The sequence below is a fragment of the Lepidothrix coronata genome, unplaced genomic scaffold, assembly GCF_001604755.1.
Source record: "Lepidothrix coronata isolate B3197 unplaced genomic scaffold, Lepidothrix_coronata-1.0 Scaffold49, whole genome shotgun sequence".
In the NCBI taxonomy this organism is placed as follows: domain Eukaryota; kingdom Metazoa; phylum Chordata; class Aves; order Passeriformes; family Pipridae; genus Lepidothrix; species Lepidothrix coronata.
This window is the reverse complement of record NW_016690229.1, coordinates 5,130,331-5,143,552: the sequence shown is the minus strand read 5'-3', so window position 1 is coordinate 5,143,552 and position 13,222 is coordinate 5,130,331. Positions and strand designations below refer to the sequence as shown.

At 40.8% G+C, this 13,222-nt stretch overlaps 1 protein-coding gene across 3 annotated transcripts in view; it reads left to right on the top strand.

Annotated features, from left to right (window-relative positions):
- Positions 1–11,121, top strand: part of DIDO1 (death inducer-obliterator 1) — a 54,847-nt gene extending 43,726 nt beyond the window's left edge. For all 3 annotated transcript variants that reach the window (XM_017815257.1, XM_017815256.1, XM_017815255.1), the window contains exons 16-17: positions 547–742; positions 6,052–11,121. In XM_017815257.1, coding sequence (XP_017670746.1) covers positions 547–742; positions 6,052–9,425 — 3,570 coding nt within the window. In that variant the 3' untranslated portion in view covers positions 9,426–11,121. The remainder of the gene's footprint in view (positions 1–546; positions 743–6,051) is intronic.
- The last annotated feature ends 2,101 nt before the right edge of the window (positions 11,122–13,222 follow it).

Sequence of the window (13,222 nt, the reverse complement as noted above, 5' to 3'; positions counted from 1 at the left end):
CATAGATCACACCTGGAAAACTACCAAAACCGCTTCTTTTAAATTTTTGATTAATTGAAGAAATGTGTTAATTGAGCTGCAAATCTTCTTAATCTCTCTCTCCTGCATAGTAGTCAAATCTTCATACTATTTATTATTTGAAATAGTGAAGATTGAAATTGAAATCTTAAAGGAAAGGTAGTTATCATTTAATGTACGTAATAGATTTTAATATTAAAAAATTGCTTCAGAAGTGAAAAAGTGATGCACAGTGTACAGAGATAATCATGAAACTAAGAATTTTCCATTTCTTTTTTATTTGAGCCTCAGGCTGTTTAGTTTGATGTAAGATACACAAGTAATTTGTGTTTCTGAAAATGACACCTAATTCTGTTTTAATGTTACAAATTGAACAGCAGTAGGCTCTTAAAGCCAGTGTGTTACCCTGAAGGCAAAATTGGTGTGATAAATGTACAGTTCATTTTTACCCCTGGAATTTGCCCTTTACCATTTTATTTACTGATATGTTGCAGGTTGAGTTTTTTCTACTTTGCTTTTGTATTCCAGGAATTGTGTTTGATTCGCTTCCATCCTGCAACAGAAGAAGAAGAGGTTGCCTATATCTCTCTCTACTCCTATTTTAGCAGTCGTGGTCGTTTTGGTGTTGTAGCTAATAACAACAGACATGTCAAGGATCTCTACCTGATCCCCCTGAGTTCTAAGGACCCAATTCCTTCCAAACTCTTGCCCTTTGAGGGACCAGGTAAGCACAAAACAGGGGAGGTTAAATGCTAGGTAAAATCAAAAAACAAAAGGCAATCTGAGGCAAGTTGTTGAATATTTAATGTAAGCATTATTTAAATTTTTTTATATAAAATGAATTTTAAACTACATAAATAGGAGAAACTGGAAATCCAACAAGATGCCCGTAGGCTGTTGGGAGAATGAGTTTACCTGTAAAATCAAGGATATGGAACAGCTACTACATTAAAAAAAAATCCAAAACACTAAAAAGCTCCCATTTCTTAGGATTAGTAGGTGGCAGACAGCAGTTGGTATAGGCATATATATTTTTGGATAAAATTACCTGTAGTAATGTTTGGTGAACATGGTGACAGAAGAACTGAGAATGAATTCAACCATGAAACACCCTTCTCCTACAAAATTTGAAGTCATCTTCATCTGAGGATGGAGGAGGTCCATATGCTTAATTTCCAAATAAGGATCTGAGGGATTATAGAAAATGCCAGGTTGAGAAGCTGAAGAGCTGCAGGTTCCAGTGAAGGTAGAACTCCATTGTCGTGGCAATGGGTGGCACTAAACGGTGGGTATGAAACAACCAACATACAGGAGCTGATCTTTCTGGAAAGCTGTGTCCTCTACTCAAATACAAGTGTAGCACTGAACTCAATAAAGCATTCTCAGAGATTATATGCTGGAGAAACAGGGGCTGGAACAGGTTTTCATGACTTACAACAAGTGAAACATGAGTTAAGTGCTCTCCCTTCCTCCATGAAATGGCCAAGGGCACTTGCTCTGCGTCCTCAAACAAGATCTTTCTCATACACTCCCAGTCTGTTTTATCCATCCTTGAGCAGTGCACAGTCTAGGTGGTTGTTTTTAGGCAATAGCTAAAAAGGCAGGATTATTGCTGTCTAAATTATAGCAGTATAGCCAGAATTGTCAAATCTCAGCACCTTATAGTCTGTAACTCACAGAACTAGGCAAAAACTGTTACTCCCATTTCATAGCCAAGAAGTGAAAACACCAAGTGCAGAACACCTTGGCACAAGGTTGTAGGTAGAGTCTTAACAGGCTGGTTTTTCCAGACAGAACAAAAGAAATACCCTCCTTTCTGGGCAGTAGTACAAGGGTGGGACTGACATTGAATCAGCTGTAAAGGTCAGCTGGTCTGGTAAATAACCTGCTTTAGGGAGACATTTTCCTAATTGTTGCCTCTTCCATTCCTGTGAAAATATCAGCTTTCTTTTTTACACTTCTTTTTCTTCTCCATTATAGTTTTCATTTCAAATGAAACTCTTTACCTTAGACTGGAGGTTGGCAAATGTAGCCAAGCTTTACTCTTAGTAGAGGAATTTGTAGTGTCAGCCTGGTTTTGCCAGGTTTCTTATGAGTCAGGTTTTCAAATTGACATAGGTATTTGTAGGCCAAATGGATTAAATACTAGCAGCAGAAACAAGGTTTCAAGGGCAGGCAGGACATGAGATGGAACAGTTTCACAGAAGACCCACTTAGAGTTCTGACATCAGTTCACACTTGTTGGGAACTCCCTTGGCTGCCTTTACCTCACAGCTGGGCCAAGTTGTGTTCGTGTTTTAAAACCAGATCAAAAGAAGCAGGTAAGATGTTCATCTGGGTTTGTGTATGTTTGAAAACCACAGCATGTAATCCACACTTTTTAATGACATCTGATGGAATTCACTGTTTTTTCTTTCTTTGACAATCAATAAAAATATTTTGTGGAACATGGTCATTGTCTCCTTAAATTTAATCGTGTGCCTTCCAGTAGAGTTTAGCAAGGCCTGGAAAAGCGTTGCCTTTAGATGGTTTGATAAATATGAGCTGAGGGGGGAGGAGGGAGAGGACAATCAAACCCTGCCACTCCAGAAATCCTAGTTAGAAGATATTCCAGCTTTATCAGCCAGTTCCAGTATGGATTAGGAATTTCTCCTGTTTTCTAATGGACTGGATTTGGAACACAACTGAGGACTTCTGAACTGCACTAGTACCTAGAAGATCTGCAGAAAACTTTGACATGGGTGGCTGAAAAACAGAGAAAAATGGAAGGTTATCCTCATTTATATTTAATTAATCTCAGATTTTTATTACCAGATTTTATGTATCATGGGCTCTTCTGCACCGTCTTTTTGCAGTGGTTTACTGTATGTGAATTCACTTCTGTTTCACATACACACTTTATTTAGCATTTTCATTTGTAAAAAACAGTATAATCAAACTTAATTACTAATAGTGTTTTACTGAGGGATTTAGTGGCAATGTTGGGAATGTAACAACTACCTTACATGGTTAAAATAGAGGAATTTTACTACAAGAGCCATTTATCAGCAAAGGATTCCACAAATGCTGATACATCTTTTGGGCAGTTTACAATAGGAACTGTGTTTTTTCATAAAGTATGAAGGCATGAAATCTCCTCATGCTGTTTGCAATGCTCTTAAAAATTGCAACAAAAGGACCAAAATTTTAACTGAACCGTGAATGGAGTTTGGTGTCTTCATCTCAGCAGGTCTCGTTAGGAAAAGCAGCAGCAGTAGAAGAACGTGACGTTACAAACCCGGTTTTCTGAGCCAGCCAGTTCCACTCAGCAAAGGAACGTGAACGTGGAGCAGTGTCAGTGCTGGGAGTGATCTGGAGCCCTGGGTTCAGGGGGCACTAATTTGATGACAGTTGTCCGTTGCTCCCGTGATTAATTGGGACAAATGATTTAAATGGCATTGATAAAATACAATGTCTCGTATGGGTCTCTTCAGTTTAAAACTCACCACGGGTGTGCTTAGTCCATTCCCGTGGGTCTGTCATGGGTGGGCAGAAGTGAGGGTGTGTCTTTAACAGCGCAGGTCACTTCTTACCAGCTGCTGGTGACAGGGAAAGATGTGGCCAATATACACATAAATATGGCAAAATTGATATATTGAAAAAAAAATGCATTTAAGGCTAAGAAAACCAAATATTAATCCAGTACTAATATTTAGTATATCCTGTTTTAATGGCTTTAGTTACAGGGTGTAACTCAATAAAACCAGCATGTGGACTTCAAATGCATAATAGGATAATAACTGTTATAAATAATTTAGCACTGAAAGCTTCTAACTCTGCCAGCACAGCTTGCAGCACTTTTAGAATGTGTCATTGAGCAATAGTGGCAGACTGCAGCCAACATCTTGTTGTTCCTAAAATTAGCTGCTTAACCTATTTATGGATATTGAGATAGAAGGGGGCTGACCTTTGAAACCTGCTCTGGCTGCGTGTCTCCATTCCAAGAAGCATTTAGTATTTGATCTCTTTGAACTGAGTGAATGTAGGTGCCAGGTTAGGCAAAACTTCTATATTTGTGTAAAATTCCCATATCAAAATGTAAAATTTTAATACATTTATTCTATGATGACTAAATTCTAAACAGAATAATTTATAACTAATGGTATTAACTTACTCCTGGAATTTATTGCTTTGAAAGCATATTAAAATTTTACCCTGTTTTGTTAGTGACATGATCTCTGTTTGTTACAGGGATTCAAACCTGATTTCTTGGTAATTGCTGTTTATGAGATATCCTGCCTGATGGATTTTTAAAAGCTGTTTATTTTGGTTATTCAGTGTTTGAGATTCATTGTAACTAATTGCATAAATCACAGGTCTCTGCATGAAAGTCAATAACCAAAACATTAACAATGGCAGGACAGCAAATGCCTACTGGGAGTTTTTGGGTGAACACCAGTTTGTGAGATACTCTGCACTGGTCAACACCCACCAGCTGGGGAGTCACTATTCATTAACGTGAACAGAAATTTAGCAAAACAGCTGATGTGGTTTTCTCATTAGATGGTAAATTTAAGAGTCCCCGTAAAACTTTGAGTTGGTTCAGCAAAGTAACGTATGTGTGATGTGTTTTGCTAAAGGAATGTATCTGCTACTGTGGGGCTTGGGGTTTTGTGTTGGTATCAAAAAGTTTTCAGTGCTAATAATTAGATATTTTAAAATTATTCCTCAGCGAGCAGTTGGTTTAATAAGAACAAGGAACATATATATAAAAACCTCTTACTTCTGGGATCTTGAATAGAAGGGTCAGTGTAGGTCAGAGCCCTCGCCTGGTAATTTAACCATAGTGAATATTATCTCTTATTTCACAGGTTATTTTGTGTTTCTGTATTACCACTTCATTGCTAGATGCAAATAACTAATGGCACATATGGGGGAAAGACAGTGGCCCTCAAATGAGGACCTTCTAAAGGCCATTAAATCCAGAAGTTAAAAAGGCCTCTCTTTGTACAGATTTTCTACATTTGCCACCACTTTATGTTAAAGGATTCACTCCCTGCCCTTCGTTCTAGCCATGTTTATCTGCCACGAGAGCCAGTGGGAACTGTGCATGTAAGAGGAAGAAATGCAATAAAGGAAACAAGCCTACAGACCTTTGCATTTTTCCTCTTTATCAGAAACTTTCCTATCATTTCTTGATCTACTTCTCCGGGCTTTGAGTCTGAAGCTCTTCACAAAGGACCAGTTCTGCTCATCACGTTTTTTCTCAGATATTAAGGCCTAACATCACTCTGTGTTCTGCAGTGGAGGCTCCAAGGGCACATCACCCCTGCACACCAGTAATTGCCCAACCAAACACATCTCCTGTGCTTGTTTGGTAAATCAGAGTTTCCCTGCTTCCATCTCCTTTTAAATAAGGTCTAGCTGGGGAAAAAAAAAACCAACAAGCTGGGAGTAGGTTACCAGCTTTAACTCTGTTTCCAAGCACAGTTTGTTTAATGTTATCTTCTTAGCCATTACTGGTATTTGTTTAACCTGGAGACAGACAAAATATTTATAGATCGGTGTCAATGTGGACTTTTAGCACAGATTATAACACAAACAGCAGTGTTTAACCCAGGTCTTTTCACTTTTCAGTATCCCTGTGTATACAGCATATTTGCAAACTATTTAAACATAAATATTTGATTTTTCAGGGGGAGAAGTGGAGGTGGTTGAACAGCAGAAACAATGTAAAAGTACAAAAATATAACAACTTCCTTTTGTTTGAACTTTTGCGGGAATAGTTTTTACAACGATACCTGGTGTTGCAATCTTTTATTAAAGATATCAAAGAAGGAATTTAAACTTATTATATACAAACATATATAGAGAGAAATATAAATGCATATGCTTGTGGACTAATGAAAAATTGCTAATAGTTGATCTGATGGAATTTAGAAAAACTGTTACTTTTATGACTTCTAGCTGCCACTGTATAACATAGTAAGTTTTTACTGAAAGCATCGTTAAAAATCAGGTTTTTACATATGCAATCTTTATGTTCCCTTTCAGGTCTTGAGTCATCTCGGCCAAATTTGATTCTTGGATTGGTTATCTGTCAGAAGGGGAAGCGTCCTGCCACTGGCATTGAGGCAGAAAAGATGGAGGAGAAGCGAAGCAGAACTCAGGCCCATGAGGAGCCTGAACCGTCGCTGTTCTCCAAAGGGGCTGCAGCTTCACAAGAGAAGAAAGCTCCGAAATACACACTTTATTCAGGGGACTCATCTGTGAGTACAACACCACCTGGATCTCCTCCTCCACCTCCACCTCCACCCCCACCCATTCCAGACACCTCAGCAGTGACACCTTCAGTATTAAAAATCCTGTCATCCATTAAGAGTGGACCCACAGCGACTGTGACCCCTCTGGTTTCAACTGCTGCTCCTGCCAGTGGCACTGCCACGCACTCGGCATCCTCCAAAACTGCCACGCCCCTCGAGCACATCCTGCAGACCCTCTTTGGGAAAAAGAAAACTTTTGAGCCACTTGCCAAGGATTCTGGAACTGTTCAGTCTTCAAGTCAGGAAGGCCAAGCTGCTGCTGATGGCGGAATGTCAGCGGTTCCACTGTTAGATCCCATTGTGCAGCAGTTTGGGCAGATGTCAAAGGACAGAGCTATAGAAGAGGAGGAGGATGACAGACCATATGATCCCGAGGAAGAGTACGGCCCGGAAAAAGCCTTTGAGATGCAGACTGGTGAAAGTGAAAAGCGATACAACGTGGAAAAACCATCTAGTGCAGCAGAACTAGAGGATGAGGCCTATGATCCAGAGGACGAAACTATCTTGGAAGAAGCAAAAGTTACAGTTGATGATTTACCCAACAAAATGTACACAGACACTAAAAACAGTTCTTCAGAAACACCTGCTTCATATGTGTCTGATTTATCTGCAGCCTCGTCCTTGGTAGAACAGCAGAAAATGTTGGAAGAGTTAAACAAACAAATAGAAGAACAGAAAAGACAACTAGAGGAACAAGAAGAAGCCCTCAGGCAACAAAGAGCAGCTGTTGGTGTTTCAATGGCTCATTTTTCAGTGTCTGATGCTTTAATGTCACCACCAGCGAAAGCTTCCCTAATAAAGACTGAATTATTCCATCAGGACCAGCAGGCTACACAAAAAGTAGATTTACCTTCATCTTTAAATCAACAAGCACAAGTTTTAAACCAGGGCTGTGACCCACGACAGAACAGAGATCCTCGCCAGGCTCGAAGGATGGTGACAGAGACTAATGACACTGTTGATTCTCGGATAAAGCCACAGGTGGTACAGAATGAGGTATCCACAAGAGAAGTTGCTCCAGCAAGTTTTCCAAATGCTTTGCAGACTTCACTTGGTAAGGAAGATAATACTTTAATTTCTGCTGCTCAGCCTGGTTTTACTGCTGACAATTGGGTTTCAAGCGAACAGGCTTCTACAGTGTCCCAGAAGGAGACTACCAACAGCAAATTTGAACACACCATTCAAGTTACTTTGGAAAACCTGAATCAAACAGCTGCTGGAGAACCTTCTGGATCTAAACCTATACGTAAAGTGCTGCTTCCAACACCTCCAGCTACATCTTTTCAGCCTAATTTCTCCACATCAAATGACAGCCCATCCCTGCAAGATATGCATCAAGTGTCGTGGTCAAATGAGTCAAAGGAAGCAATGGGAATGGAATCCTTTTCAAATACAATGTTTCCTCCTCAGGAAAAGGCACCTGGTCACTTTGAACCAGAGACAGGTCTTTCATCAGTGCAGTATGATGAACAAAGAAATCCTCAGTCTCATCAGTTTGTAGAACAGACTGACTCCCCACAAATTCAGAGTGAGGGTGGACCTCCCCCACAGCACTTTGAGGAAAACATGGCATTTTCTTTGTCTGGGCAGAAAGGAGGGCCTCCACTGATGCTCAATGCACCTGGAGGGCCTCATGGACCTAATTTTAGAGAACCAGCACCACAGTTCTCTGAAGAGCACGGTTTTCCAAATAATGATGGGCAAAGAGGACCTCAGTCTGGAAGATTTGGAGGTCAAAAGGGTCCCCTTCCTTCCTTATTTTCTGCACAGCATGGACCATCATCATTTTTTGGTGATAATAGGGGCCCTGCCCCTTATCATGGTGGTCCAAGAGGAATGTCACCATCTCATTTTGAAGATCACAGGGAACCTCACATGGAACAAAGGGAATTCTCAGATTCCCAATATGATGAAATGATGGGGCCTCCAGGACAGTTCGAAGGACCAGATTCCCCTCCATTTATGGGAAACAGAGGACCTTCACCTTTTCCTTTTGGAGGTCAAAGACGACCCCCACCAGCTCAGTTTAAAGGACAGAGAGGAGGCCCTCAGTTTGGAGGGCCAAGAGGTCCAGCCCCAGGTCATTTTGGGGGACCAAGAGGGCCTCACCCAAATCAATTTGAAGGGCAGAGGGGTCCAGCTCCAAATCATATGCCTGGTCCAAGGGGACTTTTGCCACAGCCATATGAAGAACGGAGAGGGAGCCCACCACCCAGATTTTCCAACCAGAGAGGTCCAGCACCACATCAGTTTGGGGGACCAAGAGGAGCCCCACCTGCAATGTTTCCAGAGGAAGATGAACCTCCCCCCTCTAGATTTCATTTCCAGGGTCAGTCACCACAAGGTATGAAACCACCACCAAGACCACTCCTGGACCTTCCAAGCCATCCACCAACCCACAGAAAAGAGATGTGGGAGGACGCTGGACCATCTGCATCTCTTTCCAATATGTCTGGACAAGGACCTGAGTCAGAAGGACAGTGGTCCACATCTGACTTCCGAGAAGGCAAAAATCCTGAATATAGAGGCCAGACATTTGAAGGGAGACAGAGATATGAGGGAGGAAATAAAGACAAGGGTTTAGATCAGCCAGAGCCCCAGCAAGCAGACAATCGCCAAGGCAGAGCCTTCGAGGACAGACGAAGGGATCGAGAACACGGCAGACCTTGGGAAAGAGACCGTGGCAGAAACTGGAACAGAGACAGGGACTGGGAGAGACACAGAGACAAGGAATGGGATAAAAACAGAGATAGGAGCCAAAACAAAGACAGAGACAAGGATTCAGAGCGAGGTAAGGAATGGGAAAGAAGCAGAGACAGAGATAGGACAAGAACCAGAGAGAGAGACTCCTACAGAAGACGTGACAGAGAGCGATCGAGAAGCAGAGACAGGGATCGTGACAGAGAGAAAGACAGGGACCGGGATCGGAGCAGGGAGAAGGAACGAGATCGAGAGAGAGATCGAGATCGCGACAGGGAAAGAGGGAAAGATCGCAAAGATAGGAGTAAGAGTAAGGAAACTGGTAAAGAGACGAAGCCAGAAACACCGAAGGAAACTCAGAAACCGGTGGAAACTGAAGCTTCGTCTTCCAGCAATCAATCGTAGAACTATGATATTGTATTTCCCACAAATATCCCACTTTTGCAACACAGCAAGGACTGCACATCTTCTGTATATACTGTATATATTCTCACCTTTCCAAACATACTGTTGTAAAACTAGCCTTACCCAATGGACTGACAAGTTAGCAATTTTTGAACAACTGTGAATGAAATTAATCAGATAGATGAGAAGCAAGAACATATTGGACTTTCACTTGCTGCATTTTGTGCATAATGTTTTTCTTATAAAAATTCACAATGTTACCTGTACTGAAATTTTGTTTTTTCTACTCGCATCTTTATCTTAAAGTTTCCATTTACAGTGCAGAAATGGAAAAAGTCTAAGAAGAGCATATTGCTTTTTAAGATTATAAAGTTATGTTTTCCAGTAACTTGAATTGTAATTTTATAAGAGAATTTAATCCACACCTGAGGAGCCATACCTTTACATCCCATTTACGTGATATTTTGGTGTCAAAATTGTTCCTACAGCACACACTTTAAAAATGTTGCTGTCGTGTTTCTTTTACAACAGAAGGGTCGTTTATTTAGGAAAGGACTGTAGAAGAACAGTGTTAATAATTACTTGTGACTGATGGAGGATTTGAAAATGGAATGTTATAAGCTTAAAGTGCACTATCTTCCTTTTCTATACAGGTGTTTTGGTTTGGGAATCCATCTCTTCGGTGTACAGCAAAGAGACAAGTTGTACTTAGTTTATTTTTCATGATGTTTTAAATATCCCATTTCACAAGCCTGTCATACAAGAGTAGCACCTTTATAACCAGCAAAACTTACAAAAGCATCTGGCATTTATTTGAAAAAGGTGAAGACTGCAAATAAATTGGTAAACTAAAGGAAGGAAAAAATTTGGTTAAATAGGCCACTGAATCTCTTACTTCAGTTGAACTGATCTAGCAGAGCATTTTTTGCTTTTGTTTTGGTTTTGCAGAATTTTGGCACAAACTTAAGAAATGTCCCAATTTGATTGAATTTTTCATTCTAGAAGTACTCTTTCATTCTAAAAGGGCTCTTGAAAAATGAATGTTACTGTTCTTTTGTTAGACCGTACTTAGGCTGGCAGTGTGTATATAAAACTCTCCACTGAAAAAGATACAGCTGCATTAAACTTTAAATTATTGTGGTACATCATGTTGTGATTGAAGAGGGACATTTTTCATGCCCAAATGATACTTTTCATGTAGTCCTCAAGTATGAAATAAAACCCCGCTAATTTATTTGACCGTGTAAATTAACAGTCGGGTAAATATTTTCATTTTTTGATAAAATAGTTTTGGAAATGTAAAATTAGATTCCTGTAAACAGTTTTTATCTTGAGGATTACATTACAGGTAGCTTGTTTGTCACCACAGTCACATTGGTGCATCTTTGAGGTCCTTGTCCATCCAGGGTTTGCTGGCTGAGATGATCTGTGTTCTGAACCCGAGGGAAAACGGTAACATGCAAAGAAATGGTATGAAATGCAAACATCAACTACGGTGTAAGATTTTTTTCTTAACGAGATGTTTCTAATTTAAAGACATACATAAAAGTATGCAAAAAGTAAGTGTGTTTGTTTAGGTTTCCTTGATAGAAATTTCTGTAAATTGTATTTTATATGGCAGATTATATCACTGTACATTAAAATATGGGAGTTCACAGGTTTTTGTTACTGTAAGTAGAATAAACATCTACAGAGAGCTGTTGTCCATTTCTTAAATATGTATGTGTTTATTATTTTCTATATCTTGCTACATCTCAACAAACCATGAGAGACTGATGGCACATGGGTCTTGTTTCCTCATAGTATAATGAGAGATGTTTTGGATGTTTTGCAGGACATCACTACCAACCAATGTGGGATTGTGGGCCCTCTAAAAACCAGGCCAAAATCTGTGCTTATGATTCTTCTCTCAGTTCTAAAGCATCCCCTAATTTATTTTGATTTTTTTTTTTTTTAAATTTGAGTCAGGAAGCTTATGATTTGAAGATTTTACATCAAAAATCTAAAAAAAAAGAAAAAAATTAATTCAGGTCAGCTTTGAGCTTAAGAAAAACTTAATTCACATAGTTTATTAATTTCTTGACTTTACATTTTTATGAAATAGATGTGTGGCTTTTCATCTTCTAGAAACTCTCCTTTGGGAGTTTGGGGACTCTTTATGATTTAGGAACAGTAAATACATCCACCCAAAGATCAAGTGGCAAAAAAAATCAACAGCATAGACAGGCACTAGTGACTGACTTAAAGCACAGCTTTATATAATTTACAAGGAGCTGGAGTTGGATTTTGCAGCAAGATTCCTGTCTTCTCCACTGCAGCAGTCAGTAAAAGCCAGGCTGAAACCAACACAACAATTTAACTCAATTTACAGAGACTAAAAATGGTTCTGAATGATTGTCCTGCATTGCAGGAAAGAGAAAATTCTCTTTGTCCAAACTTCTGATTAACATGAAAGAACTCACTATTTTGAGCTTTTGTCTATGTTTGTACTAAGCTAAATTAACTTTCCCGAGAGTATTTTGCTAAACCTTTCTTTGTAAAAGCCTCTGGAAGGTCTAGAACAATATAAAAAGAACTATTATTATGTCCGTAAAACGCTGTAGTATTCCAACTGTGAGCATTGTAAAGGGGAATGTGCAGGAGGATTAGAGAAGGAGGAAAGTGTGTATTGAGTTCAGTGTGCCCAAAACTTTTAAAATTTCTTAAAATGTCAAAGTCATCAGTGAGGCTGTCAGACTTTGGCTACACCTCATGGAATATGGTACGCTTGGACATGGGAATGCCTTGATTGAATATGCAGTAAACATTTTATTTTTTTAACCCGAAGGGGATAACTTTTTCATAAAGTATTGAAGCTGAGGGTTTATTCTGGTTATGAGCTGGAGTGGCATTTTTGTGCCTTTCATGCTCTGGGTTTTTTCTAGGATGTGTCTTCTGTAATGGGCATCTGGTTTTAATTCTGAAATTATGGGACAGGACCACTTTTTAAGTCCAGAAAAGTGAAAGGTTTTAAAGGCATTTTGGAATAACTTACTATCAAAAGACACTTTTTAAACACTGACGAACTACTAAAGCCTTTACAGTTTAGTAACATAATCTTGCAGCAGGAAATTCAGGTCTGTGGACTCCGCTGTAAAGGAACCCGCTGCCCCTCAGTGCTTCACAGAAACGTTCCTGGGAACGGGAAAAAAACCCTTTATCCAGCAACGATGAAACAAATGATTCTGAATGATTGTCCTGCATCGCAGCAGAGAGAAAAACCATTCTCTGGCTTTGTCCAAACTTTTGATTAGCATGAAAGAAGGCTGAGCAGTAAATAGTCGCAATTCGTTTAAATCCCCCGTGGGCTAAGAGCGTGTGCTCGGCCAGCCCAGCCACGAGTCAGCTCAAATAGCGAAGCGTGCGCCCGGAACCTGAAATACACATATAAACACGCCCTGCACGCTCACGTTCTCTTTCCTTATTTCCTCACAACACCGATAAATGCCGGGTTTTACCAGGCTCGGGGGTTTAAATTTGAGCCTCGGACGAAGCCCCCCCTGAGGGGCGGGAAGGGGCGGGGGGGGCTCCGCCTGAGGGGCGCGCGCGGGGTCGCGCGCGGGGCCGTGGCGGTTACACGCGGCCGTTGGCGGCGGCGCGCGGCGCGCTCGGGGCAGCGCTCGCAGCGCTGAGGGGGCCGCGCGTCCCCTCCGGCCGCCCCCGCCCGGCCCTGCCCGCCCCGGCTCCCCCCGAACGCCGGGGCCCCGCTCCCGCCGCCCGGGCCCCGCCTCAGGGGGGTGCCAGGCCGCAGAGTTTGC